We start from the raw sequence: 18,089 nt of genomic DNA on the forward strand, positions 1-18,089 counted from the left end.
TGTAGTTCTGTGTAACGGGCTGGAACCCCCTGCAAAAATGGAAGAAAAGCTTTCACACGCATGGCATTGCCAGCTAAACTGCCAAAAGACACCAGTTAGTTTGTTGGCAAGCTTCTATGTGTCAGCTGGGCTTTTGGTGGTGTTTGCAAGGTTTTTGCATGCCTTTTAGGTAGTTAGCTTACTAGTTTTGGAACAGAACTCCCTAATGCTGCTTTAATTTATTATCCTTATATTTGACTACTTTCTGTGTTAGTCATATCCAATGCACTATATGCAAAGGACTTACCTACAAAAATATTTACACTTGTCTAATATTTGCTTCATAGCTATCGCATGACGAGCAGTCACAGTGAGCTGAGCTGTGTGAACAGTGGTTGGGACAATGATATTCCTGTCTGTGAAGGTGTGGTACAGTAATTCTGAACAATAAATGTTCCCTAATCTTTCCCCAAGCAGTCAGAAGGTAGGGTCTGCTCTCTTACATTTGAACACAGATTTGATCTCCTTTATTTGATATCTCTTCTCAGAAATGCTTCATTTATCATAGCAGAGTACTAATCATAAAAGCAATTTGGATCCTACTTGGTTGACCTAAAGACTAATTTGTTTATCATAGAAAAATGTCAATCATATCAAGGTGCAAATTGCATTAGATACGTAGATGCATTTCTTGAAATTGTTAGAGCTTATATGTTAATGTAAACATGTTTCAGTCATGCTTTAAGTTATATGTATAGTTTTTATTGAATTATGATATTTGAATAAGACACATAGCCCTTTGGAATCTTGTTTTTACAAAAAAATATATAATTTGAACCTGATCCATTGGCCCAGGCTCACAGTTACTGCACCTGTATTTCAGAGATCACACGTGCTGCACCAGATATCCTCTGTGCGGAAATAATTTGTGACTCCCAGTCAGTGTACAAAAATGGTGGCCTAATTTATTATCACTGTGAGCTTGATTACGAGCCTGATCACAAGCCCTCTCAATATGTGGACTCTGAATGTTTGTGCATCTAGTTGAAGCATCTACATGTAATGTAATAGAAAAATGTGACTTTGCTTTCAGTCAGAAAAGAAGATTGTTTCCCACCTGTCATTGAAAATGGGTTCATAAAACAGCCTTTCAAGGATACCGTGGTGTTTTCATGCAAGAGGGGTTTCAAATTAAATACTGAGGGATGGTGGCAGAAAAGCACCTGCTCTGAAGGCTCATGGTCTTCCACACCTAAGTGTATTGGTGAGTGTATCTCTCTGTGTGTGTGTGTGTTTATGTGTGTGTGTGTGTGTGTGTGTTAGGAAAGGGTTTGTTTTCTTTTCTTCCATCTCCAAAGTAGTAAAATAGTACGGAAGATAGATGAGGTAACTAGCTGTGGTAAGTAGTACAAATTTGCAAATTAATAGAAAACTGTTATTTTTCTCAACTGTTTACCTGGCCTACCAGTCCATAAACAAACTGCCCCTTGCCAGTCTTCCACAGCTTACCAGGCACAAGGCAACTTTAAAACACTAATCTCGCAGGCAGTGCCATAACCAGGTTTTGAAGATCAGTGCGGGCTGGGCAGGTTTGGGGAAGTGTTAAGAATTTTCTTTTAAACTACGTATAAACCCATTGTTGCTGTTTGCATAGTAGGTTATTTCACTTGAGATTTAGATAATTTGGTTGGTTGTGTGCGGTGTGTACTGTAACAAACCAGAATACTGCAGAGTAACACTGAAGCTGCAAAAGGCATTAGCCTAACAAAGATGAAAGTGATTTTTGGTTGTTTGTTTTTTAGCCCAGCCTGCAGTCTAGATTGTTGCAGATTATAGTATGAATGTATTTGGTACCACTTTTGTACCAATTCAATGTCTCTATTATACTGTATATATCCTACTTTTGAATGTAGTGTTTAAAAGAGGTTAGTTGTGCATTTGTTTTCTGTGGTTTTGTGATTTGAGTGTAGAGCTTTCAGTAGATGAGTTTCCCCATATGAAGAATTTTATGAACATGATGAATTAGGTAGAAATCTCTTTTCTCTTTTCATGTTTTCATCGTCATTTCCAGCTGAACATCAATGTGCTGCCCCACGTGCTGCTGACAATGTCATTTATCCACATGTGAAGGAAAACTATTCAGATGGACAGTTTCAAGAGTTTAAATGTGAACCTGGTTACACATCAGATTCTGGAAGAATTAAGTGTGACAACGGACAATGGGAGAAACCAGATTGCAAACGTAATTTAATTCTTTCAGTAAGATTGTATATAGATTTAATTGTGTCGTCACTTTTCTGTTGGTTGGTCTGCCTTTAAGATTCATTTTTTTTTCCCCAACCAGGAGAAAGTGGTATATGTAATGCTCCACCAGATGTTGAAAAAGGAATCATTGTCCCTTCATCTGAAAACATCTACAGGGATGAGGCTAGAGAAACATATACATGTCATGAGTCTTATAAAATGTATGGCGTAGATACAATTACCTGCAATTCAGGAAATTGGACTGATCCCCCGACATGCATTGGTAAGTATATAAGCTCAAATCCCACATGTCCAGGTCTTACATACCCACTTTCATCTTTGTAAGTCTTTATATAACAACTATATAAAACGTATTTTCTTTTGTCCACACCGAAGGAAGGTGGGTAAAGAGGATCAGCATACCAATGCATATGTGTAAAAGGGAGAAATTCCACCCTCCTTCTCCTTTGTCATTCTCTGCATACCTTGAATTGTGTTAATTGTCCTGATCTTTTACTAAATGTTTATTTTCAATTTTTAACTTTTTGTTTTGCATGTGCTGGTATTTCCCTCAGGAAATGCAAAACAATTTTGTCTTGTTGTCTTGAATGTTTTGGTCTGTCATTTAAAAAAAAAAAATAATAATGTTGATAGCCCAAAACCAATTTTTAACTTTTGTTTTGCATGCGCTGGTATTTCCTACAGGAAATGCAAAACAATTTTTTTCTTGTTGTCTTGAATTTTTTGGTCTGTCATTTAAAAAAAAAAAATTATGATGTTGATAGCGAAAAACCAATTTTCACACGGTAGTTTGCACTTCACGGTGTTTTCAGTAACATCTACCCAGCACTTTTGTGTGAGCTACCCATTTTCCAGTGAATGAAAGGATGACGTAATGAGCTCCCCCAACCACTGCATCTGCCAAAAGAAGCATGAATACACAAGCAATTTGTTTAGGGTTAGCCTAACAACAATAATGATAAAAATTAATTTTAATTGTTGAACTTTACTCTCGACGTGCACACAGGTAATAGTACTGTAAACTAATCATAATAAGCACTTCCCTATAAGTAGAATTGTTCTGAAGTTGTTGCTAAATTTAATATGGTGCCTATAACATCATGGGTCAACACTTGTGGTTTTGGGAGACAATATGCTAATATGAGCATGAACGAAAAAGATCACTAAAGCTGATCATTTTGAGCTTTATTACCTGAATTTTGAATTGAATGGGCTGTAATTTGAAGCACAAGGTGAAGCGAGCGGTGTTGAGACAGACAGCAGAACTCAATCGCACGACTCCGAGACAGGGGTAAGGAACAAACAATAACTTTTACTGGCAGAGTTCAGTACACAGGTAGACAGTCCAGAGAACAGGCAAATAATTCTGACAAGGAGAGGGCGAAGACAGGGTTTGGTAACGGATAATCAGTCAAGAGATCAAGCAAACTAATTTGACAGGGAGGAGGCAAAAGCAGGGGTCGTAAACAAAGCTGAGGCCAAATCACTAAATTAAGTGAATCTCTAGGAAAATCGCTGGACCATTAGAACACGGAGGAAACTAAGATGAACTGGCAACGAGACACAGGAACACGCAAACTAAATACACTAGGTGATGAGGAACAGGTGCAAACAATCAAGGCGGGGCAGACAATCGCCAAAGGCGGAGCACACAGACGGATTCATATCTTTCAGCTTGTCAACGTGTACACTGTCCATTAGGGGGTCTCTAAGCGCAATTTGTATTTACAACAGTAGTTTAAAAATGAGCTACACTCTGCAACTTCAAGGGGAGCTCAGTAGCATAAAATACCAATTCTGGCGTAATGTGGCTTTAAGTTACTTCGGAGATGTGTGTACTTTTACTCACTTCTCATATTATTTTATATTCAGATACACAATTGTTTGTTTTCTTAATCGTCATCTACTGCAATATAAAAGTAACATATTAGTCAGAAACAAAATAAGTAATCAATGACTGTATTATCATTAAGATTCGTCCACTGTATGAGAACTATTAATAACTTATAATTCAATTTAATGTTTTATATTTGTATGTCATGGTTCTCTGTATTCTATGCAGTGCGTGACATGTGTGATAAGCCTAAGGGGGAAAATATGAAGTTAATTCCTGATGCTGAAGAGTACAGAACTGGATACCCTGTGACGTACACATGCAAGTACCCATTCACTGCAAAACCAGGACGGGAAATAACATGCCTGAATGGCAGGTGGAGTGATGAAGTAGACTGCACATGTAAGTATTCAATAGTTCAGAAATTGTGATCTTTGTAAGTGCATTTTTGTTGTAAAACATGTTGATTTGTGGGTGTGTCTTTGGGATGATATCTTTATGGAAATAGGAGAAAAAATCAAGAAGGGTTAAGGACTGGTGAAGAAAATGACTTTGCGATTTAGGCATTTTTCACGTCGTTCAAAAACCAGAATTAATCGCGAGAATTTGATATATCGCCCAGCCCTAGGGTACGAGCTCTAGGGTATGGGCAAATATGTGACTCCTTGCAGCATCACACTCCAAAGCTGGACCCAATAACATACAGAATTCCAAGAGGATAGCTCTTGGAAATCTGAAACAGTTGATAAGCCAGTCATCATCATGGAACAAAAAAACAGCACTACACAACGTTTGCACATGAGGCCCCTGGAGATGACAACAATGGACTACGAATAAGACTTACGAAGTTTCCGGGATAAATCTGGCATTCATGTAAGTTTTCTCATCTGGGATTCGTTCTTAACTTAGACCTAAATAGCAGTCGTAAATCGGCCAGATTTTTCTTAAGGGCTGAATTTGTAAGAAATCGTTGGTGATTGGGTTCACATCAATTCTACAGACATCCTCGGATTTAAATAATCATGATAATAATAAATACGAGAATATTTGTATCATTAACAATTACGTTTCACATTTACAGTCATGATTCTACAAGACATTATAATATCCTAAAATAAATAAACGCACTACACGAACATTGCAAATGTAAGTGAATTAATAAATAAGCACTAAACTCAATCTCATGGATATAGCCATAGTGGAATAGAATGGACACATCTAAATTTAGCAACATTACCTCCACCTCTGCACCGGTGAAGTTAGGTCTGTGTTTAGTCGACCGGTGCCCGCTTTCCACTTTGACCTGATTTTGATGAGTCTGAAGTAGCTCTCGGGTTGCCTGTGGAGTCTGTGGATTGTGCACACGTCTCTTCAGTTGCATGCCCTTATAAGGAGCTGGCGGGGCGTTTCTGTATGAAAATTCTGGTGCACAAGAACGCTTGTTCAATTTAAGAATCAGTGCACAGTTATGGACACTTTGGCGGTTTAAGAACACATCTCCAGGCGTTCATGAATCCGGAGGAGATCTTTTCTTAGGTTGGCCTACTTCACTTTGTCTTTCACCTGCTGGTTGAAATCAGGCTGCTGTCCTTGTCCTTATAGTCTCCTGTTTTACGGATGTGGATGCTAGGTAGTTCCGTCAGCTCATGTGATGGATGTCGCCATCTGCTGGTGTAGCTACAAACTGCATCTCGTACTAGCTACTGATGCATCTCGTGCTTTCAGATCAGCTGCAGTACGAATTGGACAAAATTCCAAAAATACATAGAAGGAAAGTCCCACAAACTCACATGAAGTAACCCACAAATGTGCAAAACCCAATTCACATGTACAAAATCGCTCCATATTTTTGTGGATATGATTTACACAACAAAATACATGTTTGTGGATAGTGAACTATGTGTGGATCATGATACACATTTGTGGATCGTCTTCTGTGGGTTACAAATAAAAACTTTGTATTTTGTATTAAATAATTTGTCAAAAATCAGTTAGAAGAAGAAGAATCTTAGGAAGAACAACACAGTGCATTGCTTTGCAACCTCTTGATTCCTCAACGTTATGTCAAGGACTTTTACTGGTTTTAACGTAGGTCTAATTTTAAATCAAAGGGTGAGCTTTTTACTGTTGTTGGTTTCAAAGAAGTGTGACCGCTCAAGCACACAGCATTGCAAAGCAGTTATGCAAGCACACTATTGATCTTCTCAAGTTTTATTATGTGATTCACATCTTCACATATTGTTCACGTAAGTTTTACTATTATTATTATTTTTAGGGCCTGAGCACATTAGCAATGAAGCTAATTCACAGATGTCCAGAAGCATTTGCAGGCTAATTTAAAAAATAAACACGATTTGATTGGCTAGCGCCTTCACTGGAATAGTTGCATTACCACGATTTGATTGGTTGGCTGCTTGAAAAGTTGAACTTTTCTCAACTACTGCAAGCAAAGCGAAGCAACGGAACCACTCATCAGTTTGGCACTGCATGAAGTCACCCCATCCAAAGTGAACAACTAACCCACTGTAGCATATATATTTATATTTATATATTTATCCCTGCATTTCTCGCACTCTCCACTTCTTCTTTGCACTACTGTTGTGCAACATTTCACAGCTACTGTATATAGCCATTCCGCCTTGTACATACTTTCTTAAACTCCTTAAGCCCGAATTATAGATCTGCGTCGGTGTCCGTCCGGACACATAGCCACGCCTTGGCCACACCCTTCCCCGTGGTGGAACGCCCATCCGAGCCCTTCGGAGAGCTGGACGGACACCGACGTGCACCTCTCGATTTTTGTAACTTTTTCGGATACGAACGGATAGCGACGGATACCCCCTTGGCTGTGATTGGTCCGCTAACGAAATCATTTCCTAACGACATCATTTCCGGAATCTCACATTTCCTGTTTCATTCCCTATCTGTTCCTATTCTGTTATAGAGTGTGGATCAGCCGAATATTTCTGTCCGAGCCCGGCCTGCGTCCGACAGAGTAGTGCCCAAGCCAGACAGCCAATCAAATATATTGTCGGAATCCAACCAGACATAGTCAATGTCTCAACTGTTCATACTAATGACACATTTACGTATGTTTTTTATGAATAGCCTGTAGACCGTCTCACAAGCTTCTTCTAGTTGATTATGAACAAACATAACAGAAGAGGTCTGAAGATATTTCTGAAACACTTATAAGGACGCTCAAATGACCGCGAATTCATAGGAGAGAATACTATCCCATTCTCACAGGAGACATCACAGCAATCGGAGCATATTTGTCAAACGCGATAAAAGATAGCCCTGCTCTGAAATATTCCCATTCCATACTGAATATTCTGTTTAGATCAAAGGTTTGTTTTTCGACACCCTGATATTTCAGATGATGGAACAGTTGAAATGAATGCTCATATACAAAAGCTAACCTTAACGTGAAGTGGAGTTAACTTGCAGCCAACACCATTGCATTACAAACCCTAACACACACACATAATGAGAAAGTAGGCTTATTACACCTGGCGATTATCTCGCCTTTTATCTACCATCTTTGAATAATGTAACTTATAAACACGTCGTTTTAAAGCGCTGTGGCCGTCCTGAAAAGATGTGTCAATAAATGAATTTAATCCATAGAATCCACGTTGACTTCACTACTTATTAAGATATTGTAACAAATCACGGAATGCAATGTCAAAATGGCACGGGCTTTATGCCCTGCTACAATTTATCACGAACAGACTGTGCTACCGTCACACACCTGTATAAACTCCGTCCCAACACAGAACAACGACATGCAATTAGAACAGTAAGGAACATTGTTAAAGAACATCGTTGGGCGCTGCATCATAGACATGTATATATGTCTATGCGCTGCATCACATCGAGAAAAGTATGTGTCCGCCGCACGGCATTATGGGGCGACTATGCCAAGTTAAATATGGAATGTTCAATGCCTTATCGCGCTGACTTGTCCCAGCCCTACCCCAGCCCGACAGCAAGTAAAATATTTAGTCCGAACCCCAATGAGTCAATGTCTCAACTGTTCATACTACTGACACATTTACATACGTTTCTTAAGAATAGCCTGCCTTTATTAAACTCGAGCATCAACAGATGAATGATAAATGCACTGGCTCACACAAACAAGCCCCGTTAAACGCACAAGCGCGCACAAAAGGGATATAAGCATATTGAAATGAATTATTCACATTGCAAGAACGGAATGAAATGGCCTACACATTACACACGCTATGCATCTGATATGCCTAAATAAAACTCACGTTATATGCTACACCAGAAGAGGCGCGAATAAAACAAGTCTTACCATTGAAGATTATCTTTTTTCTTGAAAAATGTAAGTACACGGACACATTCCTTATAAAAGTATCTACATAGTCCAACCATCGATGTTTAATCCATGTTGTGGAGAAAGAGGATGGCATCAATCATATTTCATTAAAGCTTCACACTTCTTACATTGGACATATCAAACAGCCTCATTAGAATCCGCATAGAATATGATGCCATCCGACAGAAATATCTCCATAGGCCTACAGTAAATTTCCCCTCGAGTGTCGTTTTAAACTCTCCAGATGACAGTTTCTTTTTTTTTAAACTTTAAGTGCACAAAGTTCGTTATAAAACGATCTACATAGTCCAACAATCGAGGTCTAATCCATTTACATTTAGTCATTTAGCCGACGCTTTTGTACAGGGGAGAAGCATGTGAAGCAAACACGTTTACTTGACTACTTATTAAGATATTTAAATATGGAATGTTCAATGCCTTGACTACTCAGCAGAAATATCTCCATACAGTAGATTCCCCCTCGTTTTGTATTGTTTTAAACTCTCCAGATGACAGTTTATTTTTTAACTTATTCCCTGATACCAGTTTGCCTCCTGTAATCGCGTTGTCACAGCTAGGACATAAAAAAAATCCCCGCACACAAGAAGGCTATTATCCTAAATGTGATTTATTTTAGTCTCAAAAACGAACTTCTCCATCACGTGAGGCAGACACGTTGACTTGACTACTTATTAAGATATTTAAATATGGAATGTTCAATGCCTTATCACGCTTATGTTTGAAAGCCATTGTTTTCAGCTTGCAGGTGCTTTTGCCTCTGGCCCAGTTTGTCGGTTTTGACGTTCATCTCTCTCCCCCAACCATCCAGGTTTAATAAATCCGCGTTGACTACTAAGCAGAAATATCTCCATACAGTAGATTCCCCCTCGTTTTGTATTCTTTTAAACTCTCCAGATGACAGTTTATTTTTAACTTCTTCCCTGATACCAGTTTGCCTCCTGTAATCACGTTGTCACAGATATTTATTTGCCCAGTCAGCTTGTTGGTCTTGACGTTCAGATGTTGCGCCTAAACTATCATATCGTCTCGTCACATGATCAAATAGAGACTTGACATTGGACAACAGCATACATATTACCCAGCAATCATCATTACAAATCTGAATATGACAAAAAATACCAAAGAAAATGAGATAGTATTCATTTCATTGAATCGTTTTTAATAGTTTCTATAGTGTATGTAAGATAAGCATATCATTTTGTTATAGATTGCTACTATTTTTCACACAAATAATACCTACCATGATGGAGATAAGTTTGCCTTTTCAAGTGAATATATAGCGTTAGACAGACTATTCATTGTAATGTAGTGTGTCTCAAAGACCCATGTGACTACACTTGTTGCTCTTGATGACGTGACGGCTGGGAGGAGGGAGATAAACCATCGACGAATTCTATCACTCAAAGAGGTCGCGTAGTAGCTCGTCTGTGACCAAAAAAACGCTGCTCCACCCACTGTTCTGGCGGTGAATTGTTTTCAACACCCACAGCCGTCGAAGAAGTATGAATCAAAAACAGTACGTCCGAATCTGTTTCCCCGCCCATCCGTAAAACGGACGGACACCGACGCAGATCTATAATTCGGGCTTTACTCCTACGCAGAAGGTGTGCACTGTACTCGGTGTGCTTGAACTATGAGTGAAAATACCGTTTAAACCATACAATAAGCGGCGATTCTGGGTAAGACGTGGCCGAACTTTTCCCGAACAGCTAGCTGGTGGGACAGTTTGTAATTCTATTTGTTTGTATGCCTATTAAATGATATATCAAATATAAACATAATTTTTTTTTTTTCAAATTTCTCGCAGGCACATAGTTTTCATTTAGCAGCTGATATGTCATGCTAAAACACCTCTTGTTTCGTTACTAATACATAATTAGGCGCACTTTAAGCATCTCCTCCCATCTCTTTGCGATGAACACCCACTTCCCCACACCCACTTCCCAGGAGCGGTAATCTGCGCTTTTACTCAGGTGCGCCTCCTTTGGAAATACGGTTTTATGTCTTTACCCGCTATTTTACGCCTGAAATGGGCGCAATCCTGTTAGTAAATGAGGCCCTGAGAGTCACTTTACCAAGTCAAATTCCTTGTTTGTGCAAACTTACTTGGCCAATAAAACCTGATTCTGATTCTGATGTTGGCTAGCTTATACGTAAGTAACGCCTCAGAAGAACACAGGCTATGATGCAATGCGGTGCGGTAAAGAGTTCTGCTCACAGCTCGTCATAAAACTGTGTTGGTGTGGTGCAGTGGTTCTTGCTTTGGAGAAAAGCGTCTGCTAAATACTTGGCCTTTACCATTTGTGCTGTTGTCTCTTCAGAGAGCACTTCCCGTCCTAACTGGCACTTCGACTAGTGCGTAACTTGCAATTACAGCAGTTACATTTCTGCACTTCTTTTTCTTTTTTTATTTCATTTTGTTATATTTCTTATGTAAAGTAGTATTTATTGTTACACCAGGTTCTATTGCTCGTAGCTTGACTATTCTCTCCCTTGTACGTCGCTTTGGACAAAAGCGTCTGCTAAATGACTTAATGTAGTTGTGCTGTTAGATGTAATAGTAACAGATGATAGGAAGATATTTTGTCATATGTGACTTGAACAGTGTAAATTATACAGAGATTATAGAGTAATACATTTTTTTACGTTCATCTCAAAAGTAATAGAATTGAAGTTATCAAATGTAACTTAACACCACATAAGCTTACAATAACGATACAAATATGAAAATGTACCATATCTGTCAGATAGCACTTGGTACGTCATTTCCACCACCAAGATACCACTAAAGCAAAGAGTTTTGTTTGCAATCTCTTGCTGTGGAGGAAGCAAAGACATCAGACGTTCTTCACAGGAACAATGTGGTCGAGTTTTCCGAGATCTCATTAAGATGCATTGCACACAATGAATATAGACCATCAACTCATCTTGAACATTGACTGATCATTCATATTTTAGTATCAGACTGTGTTGTTGTTCCACAATGTCAGTAATTCATCGGTGATAGAAAATCTCTACACTCATTTATTACCATAATAACCAATATTTATTACATTTTCTCACCAACAGGTTGTAGGAGAGTCAAAAGGGGAGTGTTATCCACTTAATTGCATAGGTTACCTAGGTTAACTGAACACTACAGCGCCGCAATCACATTTGCATTTTCTTAGGGAAAATACATTTCTAGTTTATTATTTTTATTTATACTTATCCCAGACGTTTGGCGCCACTTCTGCTTCTCACGTTTTGAGATACACACCGCTGTTACTCTGACATGTCCGTCCTGATCATATGTGGTGCGCTTGTAAAATGGGTTACACTGCACTTTTTCATCCCTCTTTTTGTGAGGGATAGTGATTGAAAGAGAGAGTAAATTCAAAACATTAAAGAGATGGGGAAGTTGGATATTAAAGAGAAAAATAAAGAAATAAGCAGATAGACAGACAGAGATAGATAGAATGTTGAAGTCCATGGGAAATTTTGACTGTTCTACTTTAAGCAGTTTGAGCTGAATTATTCGCAGAAAATCTGTTAAATGAACAAGCCGAAAGAACAATACAGTGTATTGCTCTGCATACACTGCAAAACCTAAGCCTAGGAATAACAGTACAATTTGAACTAATGCTCATTGGGTATGTGTGCCATTTGGTACAATTAGCTGTCATCGCTGGGACTCAATGGTGAAAAATGACAGCTCCATTTTTGGCAACAAATGCTGCCCAGCAATTTGAATAACTTGAATAGAATTAGACTCCAATCTATATAATGGGTAAAGACCCATAACTAGATCAAACTTAACATAAAATGACGTATCAGTGTTAGACTTTGGCATATTTTCTTTCCTCAAATAAGGCCAAAACACTATTTCCTTTTTGTTTTTTGTTAACTGCACGTGTGCTAAAAATCTCAACACATCTAGTTTTTATGGTTACTGTGAAGTTATGTGTTTCAAACCTTCTGCTAATCCCCACTTTCCACAAATCTGAGAAAAGGCATCATGTTATATCAAGGTATCAAATTACAACTGAACATTTAGATTTAGCATTCTTTTTCTGTTCTGAGAATGTAAGATAACTTAATGCCTTCTTTCATTTCTGTTTCTCTAAAATAGTAGTTGCAGGTTTTTGTGGTCCACCACCTGTGGAAGAATTATCAGATGTAGTTGGTACCTCAAAGCAATACTACAGTCATGGAGAAAAGGTGAAGTTCAAGTGCCAGGCTGGCTACATTTTGGATAGCGGTAGTGAGAAGACATGTTGGGATGGAAAATGGTATCATCCAATCAGATGTAGTAAGTACATTGATCCTGCCTATGAATATGCCTGGATTGCGGTTGTACAATGTAGAAATGTTGAAAATGTAGCCATGTAAGTTGCTGTTTTGCTTGTAGACTGTTCACATTGTTAGGTTGGTAAGCTACGCATGTGCCTTTTAACATAATCAAATTCCTGTCAGAAGAAAGGCCAGTATGAAAGGAGCAGCACAGGTAAAGTTTGCTTATGAAAGGTAGAAATGTTTATTCATCTCAGAGGTACACATCTGAGAGTTTTCTTGGTGTTAAGTGTAACATAGTGTTTTTGCAGCATTTTGTTCCCTTCATGTATTTGTGTGTTTGTGTATGACCTCACGTGCCTGAAGTGGATCCTTATATAATGTAATCCTAGCTTGTTGTTCCTTCTTTGTCTGAGGAGCTCCGCCCTCCTTAATGTAGCCAGTTTACTCTTTACCTCTGCCTGCAGTACACTAATACCTTCTCTCTGTTCATAATCTGCCTGTTTCCATTGCTTCTTCAGCTGCCTCCTTTCTTGAATCAGCCTTTCTATTTCAACCTTGTCGTCGTTGACTTTGCTTGACCTGACTTCACCTTCCTAGCTTTCTGACAAACTCCATATCTTTCCATGCCATAATTATGAATTGACCTCACCCATGCGATTCAATTTATTCCCCACTGTACCCGTCAATCCTTCCAAAATTCCTTTTATATCAACATTGATGCCATTCCATTCCTTGACTTCAGAGGCCCGTGTCCATCTCCCCTTTGGTTTCTTCCTTCTTAGTCTGATTGGTTTGTACTTGCTACAGCTAAATGATGCCCACCATTCTGTGCAAGTGTGCTAGGCCCTCCTTCTGCTTTAGCAGGGGTACTGATATCCTGGGGTCTTTGGTGCTCAACTCGTTGCTGGACTTCAACTGACTTATATTAATTAACCTGACACACCCAATGAAGAGCTCACATTGTTTGTTGTACAAACAATCCTGGAGACTACAGTTGAAATTAAGCCCATTGCTATACCATTACAAAACATACAAAATGACCTTCCCCTCACATATTCACAAATTAATATATTTTAGAAATGATAATAGCTTCAAAGGTTACAGGTGCAGTTCAACATGCTTATTGGTCAGATTTTCAAATATAATAAGTTCTGTAATAGGTAAGTTAGTGGAACATTTGGAAATGTATTCATCAGATGGCAATCATGAATTGCACAATGTATATGTTCTAAATGTAGGGGTTTCTCCATATTGAGTTTGTAACATGATGAGTTTAGGTTACTTGTATTGTGAAAAATTAAACCGTTTTTGAAACTGTTTCAAAGAGTGTTGATGTCTACTGTGGTTTCTTACAGGACTAAGAAGTGGATGAGAAGAACATCGCATTTGCAGAATCTAAAGATGTTCAATGTTATGTCAAACTGTCTGCAGAGCGGGGAAGAAGAAAAATTATAATTTTAACATGGAACAGAACTATGTTGACGCTGTTCATTTTCCTTGAATGTCTCTAATACACCTATTTAAGGAATATAAGAATTCAAAGATGCTGCGTAAAACCTATAGACAGGGATAGAATAACAAACACATTCTGTATTAATTCTAGATTATATTGATGTAACAGATTCTATTCTATTCTTTGTCATAAAGAGTTTTAAATCATCTTTGTGTGACTGATCTTTAAAAATTGTCTTGGTCTGGTTTGAGTGAGTGACTGCTCCTCTGACTCCTAGGCATAACGGTTCAGGAAAGTGTCTTTCTGTTTGGGGTTCATCTTCACAGTTAAACAACATTTTACTCTTAATTGGCCTACTATGTATACGCTAATTTAGGACATGTAAGTGTGGTAAGAAGCATCAACCTTATTCTTGCTTGGTCCTGAGGGGGTGGATAGATGTTATCATTTAATTTGTTTTATTTGGGCTAAGTCCTTCTGTAGGTGGACTTTTTCACTGAAGGTGAAAAATGACATGATAATCTGCAAACTTTCATTTAAATAATAAAAAAAGCATTTAGTCTCACATTCCCAGCGTCCATTACGCCCAGTGATCTATGTTCTCGGTGGGCTATGTTCCCCAGTTGATGAAACATTAAAATTGTACTCTTTTTTCACCAATTTTATCCAAGTTTATATCCAAGGTGGGGAGAAAGTCTTGGATAAAACTCTGATAAAAACTCTGTGTAGAGGCCAGATGGTCCATACAGTGTCACAAGAGGGACTGACAGTACGAGAACTTCAAAATGATTTGAAAAGTTGGCATGAAAAATTGTTGCTACTCTAATATTAAACATCCAAACATATAGACTGAGACCAAATTAAACCAAACACGACAAAGAAATCATTTTATAATGCAATACCCCACAAAGTTCCCTTAATTCCATTTTCCTTCCCTTAGTTTAACCCTTGTGTGGAAATGCACTGGGAGAGAACCAGAGACATGATTCTGGGACTGCAACTTAGAGCCTTACAGCTGTAAGCAAGAGACGTCACTTTTCTGTCAGGAATGACTAAAGGTCTACTCCTTGAATTAAAGTGCATAATAACAACAGTTCTAAAGAACATAGACAAATGGAATAAGTTAAAAAAAAATTGCAAAAGAGTGCATTTGATCATTTAACGAAAATAAATTACATTAAAAGTATATAGAAATATACAACATTTAGGAAGAAGTTAGAACTGCATAAAAACTAAATAAAATAATTTAAGAAGTAAATAAATAGAGTGCATTTGATCAGTTAACAGAAAACACTTGAGAACAGTTTGGTCTTCAATCTAGATTTGAAACTGGCTAGGAAGTTGGTTCCAGAGCGAAGCAGCATAGCAGCTAAAAGCTGCTTCAGGATGTTAATTTCAGACTGTAGGTTTTACCAACAGATTTTCCTCTAGAGATTTGAGAGGTCTTGCAGGTGTGTACTGCTGAAACATATCTGACAGGGAATTTGGTCCTGTCCCATTTAGTGACTTATAAACAGGTATTGGAGTAATACGGTTTTTGTACAAGCTGAAGCCTGTAAATCTGATGTCAGTGGAAGAGCAAGTACATCCAGTCTCTCCACAGTCTACGTGCATTTACACCTGTAAAGGTAATACCTGGTAATTCCTAATGCATTTATTTTCAAATTGAACAATAGCCTAAATGATTATAAAAAACTGCAACAAAACATGCGTTATTTGGTTTACTCAAATGTTTATTGTATATTTTTGCCATTATATGCAGTGAGATGACCAAGCCAGGCGGTGTCCTCATCTCCAGAGCAGACCAGCGGTGGGTAGGCCATACACTGCTGTTCAGAGTGTTCCATCTGAGAAGAGTGAAATGCAGATAGCCTGCTGAGGAGTCCGTGGAACGTGAGTCTGCAGAGCAACACCCAGATGACCCAGCAACAGAATATCGGCATCTGATACAAATGAAAGAGGAGATACTGGCAGAGGAGTGAGAAGAAAGGGAGTACCAACAGCAGAAGTTCAGTTAATGGTCACAAATAAAATAAATATTTCATGAGACTGTCTTATCATTTGTCTTATGTTATCTAGTGTTAACTAGTGCATTGTAATTGATGTTAAAAGTGAACATACCTAAATACAATGCTGGTCAACAATCATTTGGCGCACTCGAATGCACTTCCCTTTGGTGGGTGTTCTTCAGCCACTAGCATGTTCTCTATGGGCTGGTTGTCAGATACAGCTGGAGTAGAGAATTTACTCTCTGATGCCATATTGTGGAGCATGCAGCACACAACAGAAACACAGCACACCATCTCAGGGCTTAATAACATGCAGCCAACTGATTCAACCAGGCACCATAAACAACTTTTCAAAATGCGTTTTTGGTGACTGCATGCACATGATTATACCGCTCTCAGTTCTTGTTGGTGGGGTTGGAGTATGGGGTCATCGGCCACAGCAGAAAAGGATATATGCTGTCTCCTGTGTATAAGCATGATTAGGACCAGTACAAATGGCTGAAAATAGCTTCTCAAATTAGATTAGATTCAACTTTATTTTCATTGCACATTGTACAAGTACTGAGACATCGAAATGCAGTTTAGCATCTTACCAGTGTTCTCCATATTAGAGTGCATGTCTCCTTATAATTCCAAGAATATCAAAAAGCACAATAGGAGGCAGAGCGTTCTGCTATCCAGTCCCCCTCCTGTGGAAAAATCTTCCTGCCTCCGTCCGAGAAGCAGACACACTTTCCACCATTAAATCCAGACTAAGATATCCTATAATCATGAACAATGCATCAAAACCTGGCACCTGTCGCAACATACGTCATACTTGTCAACCATATTGTTGTATTTAGCAGCAGTGGGCTACAGGCAGTGCATGCTGTACTGTGTAGGAGGGCCTTACGGATCCCAGGTACAGCATGAGGCGCGTGTTGCGGCTGTCGGCAGGCAGTTGTGTACTGTTGTTGTATCCTGCCACCCTTGCTATCCTTGTATAACAAAAATTCCATGCACCATGTCAGCTAACATAACTAAACATAATTCAACAAAACCAAAAATAACCAAAATCCCCATACACCATGCCGGACAGCATCTCCCTCTTCGTCTCCTTCTAGATTATATTATTCTTAGGCATTAATACTGATGTGTTTGTTTCCCTTTAATGCATACCAGTTTATGTGTTATGAAGTGCATAGTTAAAGTACCACCAAATTTGCTGAAACTTACTATGAGTTCCTGTTGTTAAGGCAATGCTTAATAGCAAGGCTTATTGTAATAGAAATGTAATAATATACTGTTATTTGTTAGTGAGACCAGGGACCAGTCTTTAAACATATGCAGACAGCCTTGTTTAAGAGCAACATTCAAACATGATGCAAATTACTTTTTTGTAATGTTTATTTTTCGTGAGTAGGGCAATTTCCTGCACTATTACAAAATAGTTTGGGTCATGTGGTTAACTGGAAGACACATGTATGCTATTGATTGCCAGTCAATGATCAACAGAGTTGGTGCAGAAGGTTAAAACAATGACCCTCCAGTCTAAGACTAACTTATCGATGTCTTGAACATTTGTTATCATAATAATAGTGATAGGTGAAAATTCACCCTAGTTACCTCAGGACTCCGGAGCTGCATATAAGTATATTTATTAGACAGACAACAATTGCAATCGGGCTCACTCCCAGCACAAGGCTGAAAGTGAAGCAATGATAAACACATCGCACAAGGTTTATATAGACAGAAGTTGAGCGTTCAGCAGGGATAATCACGTGGTGGATTTCTCACGTCCGAGGCAAGGATGGAAGTTTTGCAAGGTTGGAAGAAGCACAGTTCGACCCTTCTTATCTCTTCTGGTCTAAACATGCTCTTGTACATATGCAGACTAAGTGGCACCTAATATTCTAAGTTACACACGCA

General features: G+C 38.6%; 1 protein-coding gene and 1 long non-coding RNA gene across 2 annotated transcripts; both read left to right on the forward strand.

Annotated features, from left to right (window-relative positions):
- Positions 1-333: 333 nt before the first annotated feature.
- On the forward strand, positions 334-14,378 carry LOC105893898 (complement factor H-like). The gene is made up of 6 exons (XM_031574860.2): positions 334-403; positions 2,051-2,221; positions 2,324-2,506; positions 4,307-4,480; positions 12,556-12,735; positions 14,075-14,378. The coding sequence occupies exons 1-6, from the start codon at positions 334-336 to the stop codon at positions 14,089-14,091; spliced, it is 795 nt and encodes a 264-aa protein (XP_031430720.1). The 3' UTR covers positions 14,092-14,378.
- Positions 14,379-14,924: 546 nt separating this feature from the next.
- LOC122133215 lies at positions 14,925-16,221 on the forward strand. Its single transcript, XR_006152635.1, has 2 exons — positions 14,925-15,800; positions 15,935-16,221. It is a non-coding gene; the product is annotated as an uncharacterized LOC122133215 (long non-coding RNA).
- The last annotated feature ends 1,868 nt before the right edge of the window (positions 16,222-18,089 follow it).

Source organism: Clupea harengus, chromosome 10 (assembly GCF_900700415.2).
Source record: "Clupea harengus chromosome 10, Ch_v2.0.2, whole genome shotgun sequence".
Classification (NCBI taxonomy): Eukaryota; Metazoa; Chordata; class Actinopteri; order Clupeiformes; family Clupeidae; genus Clupea; species Clupea harengus.

Excerpts from the sequence above, each read along its gene's own strand:
- LOC105893898 (XM_031574860.2), top strand. The coding sequence starts at position 334 with ATGACGAGCAGTCACAGTGAGCTGAGCTGTGTGAACAGTGGTTGGGAC. Across the intron at positions 2,507-4,306 it reads TGATCCCCCGACATGCATTG|TGCGTGACATGTGTGATAAG; the intron begins GTAAGTATATAA and ends TATTCTATGCAG. Across the intron at positions 4,481-12,555 it reads TGATGAAGTAGACTGCACAT|TAGTTGCAGGTTTTTGTGGT; the intron begins GTAAGTATTCAA and ends TCTCTAAAATAG.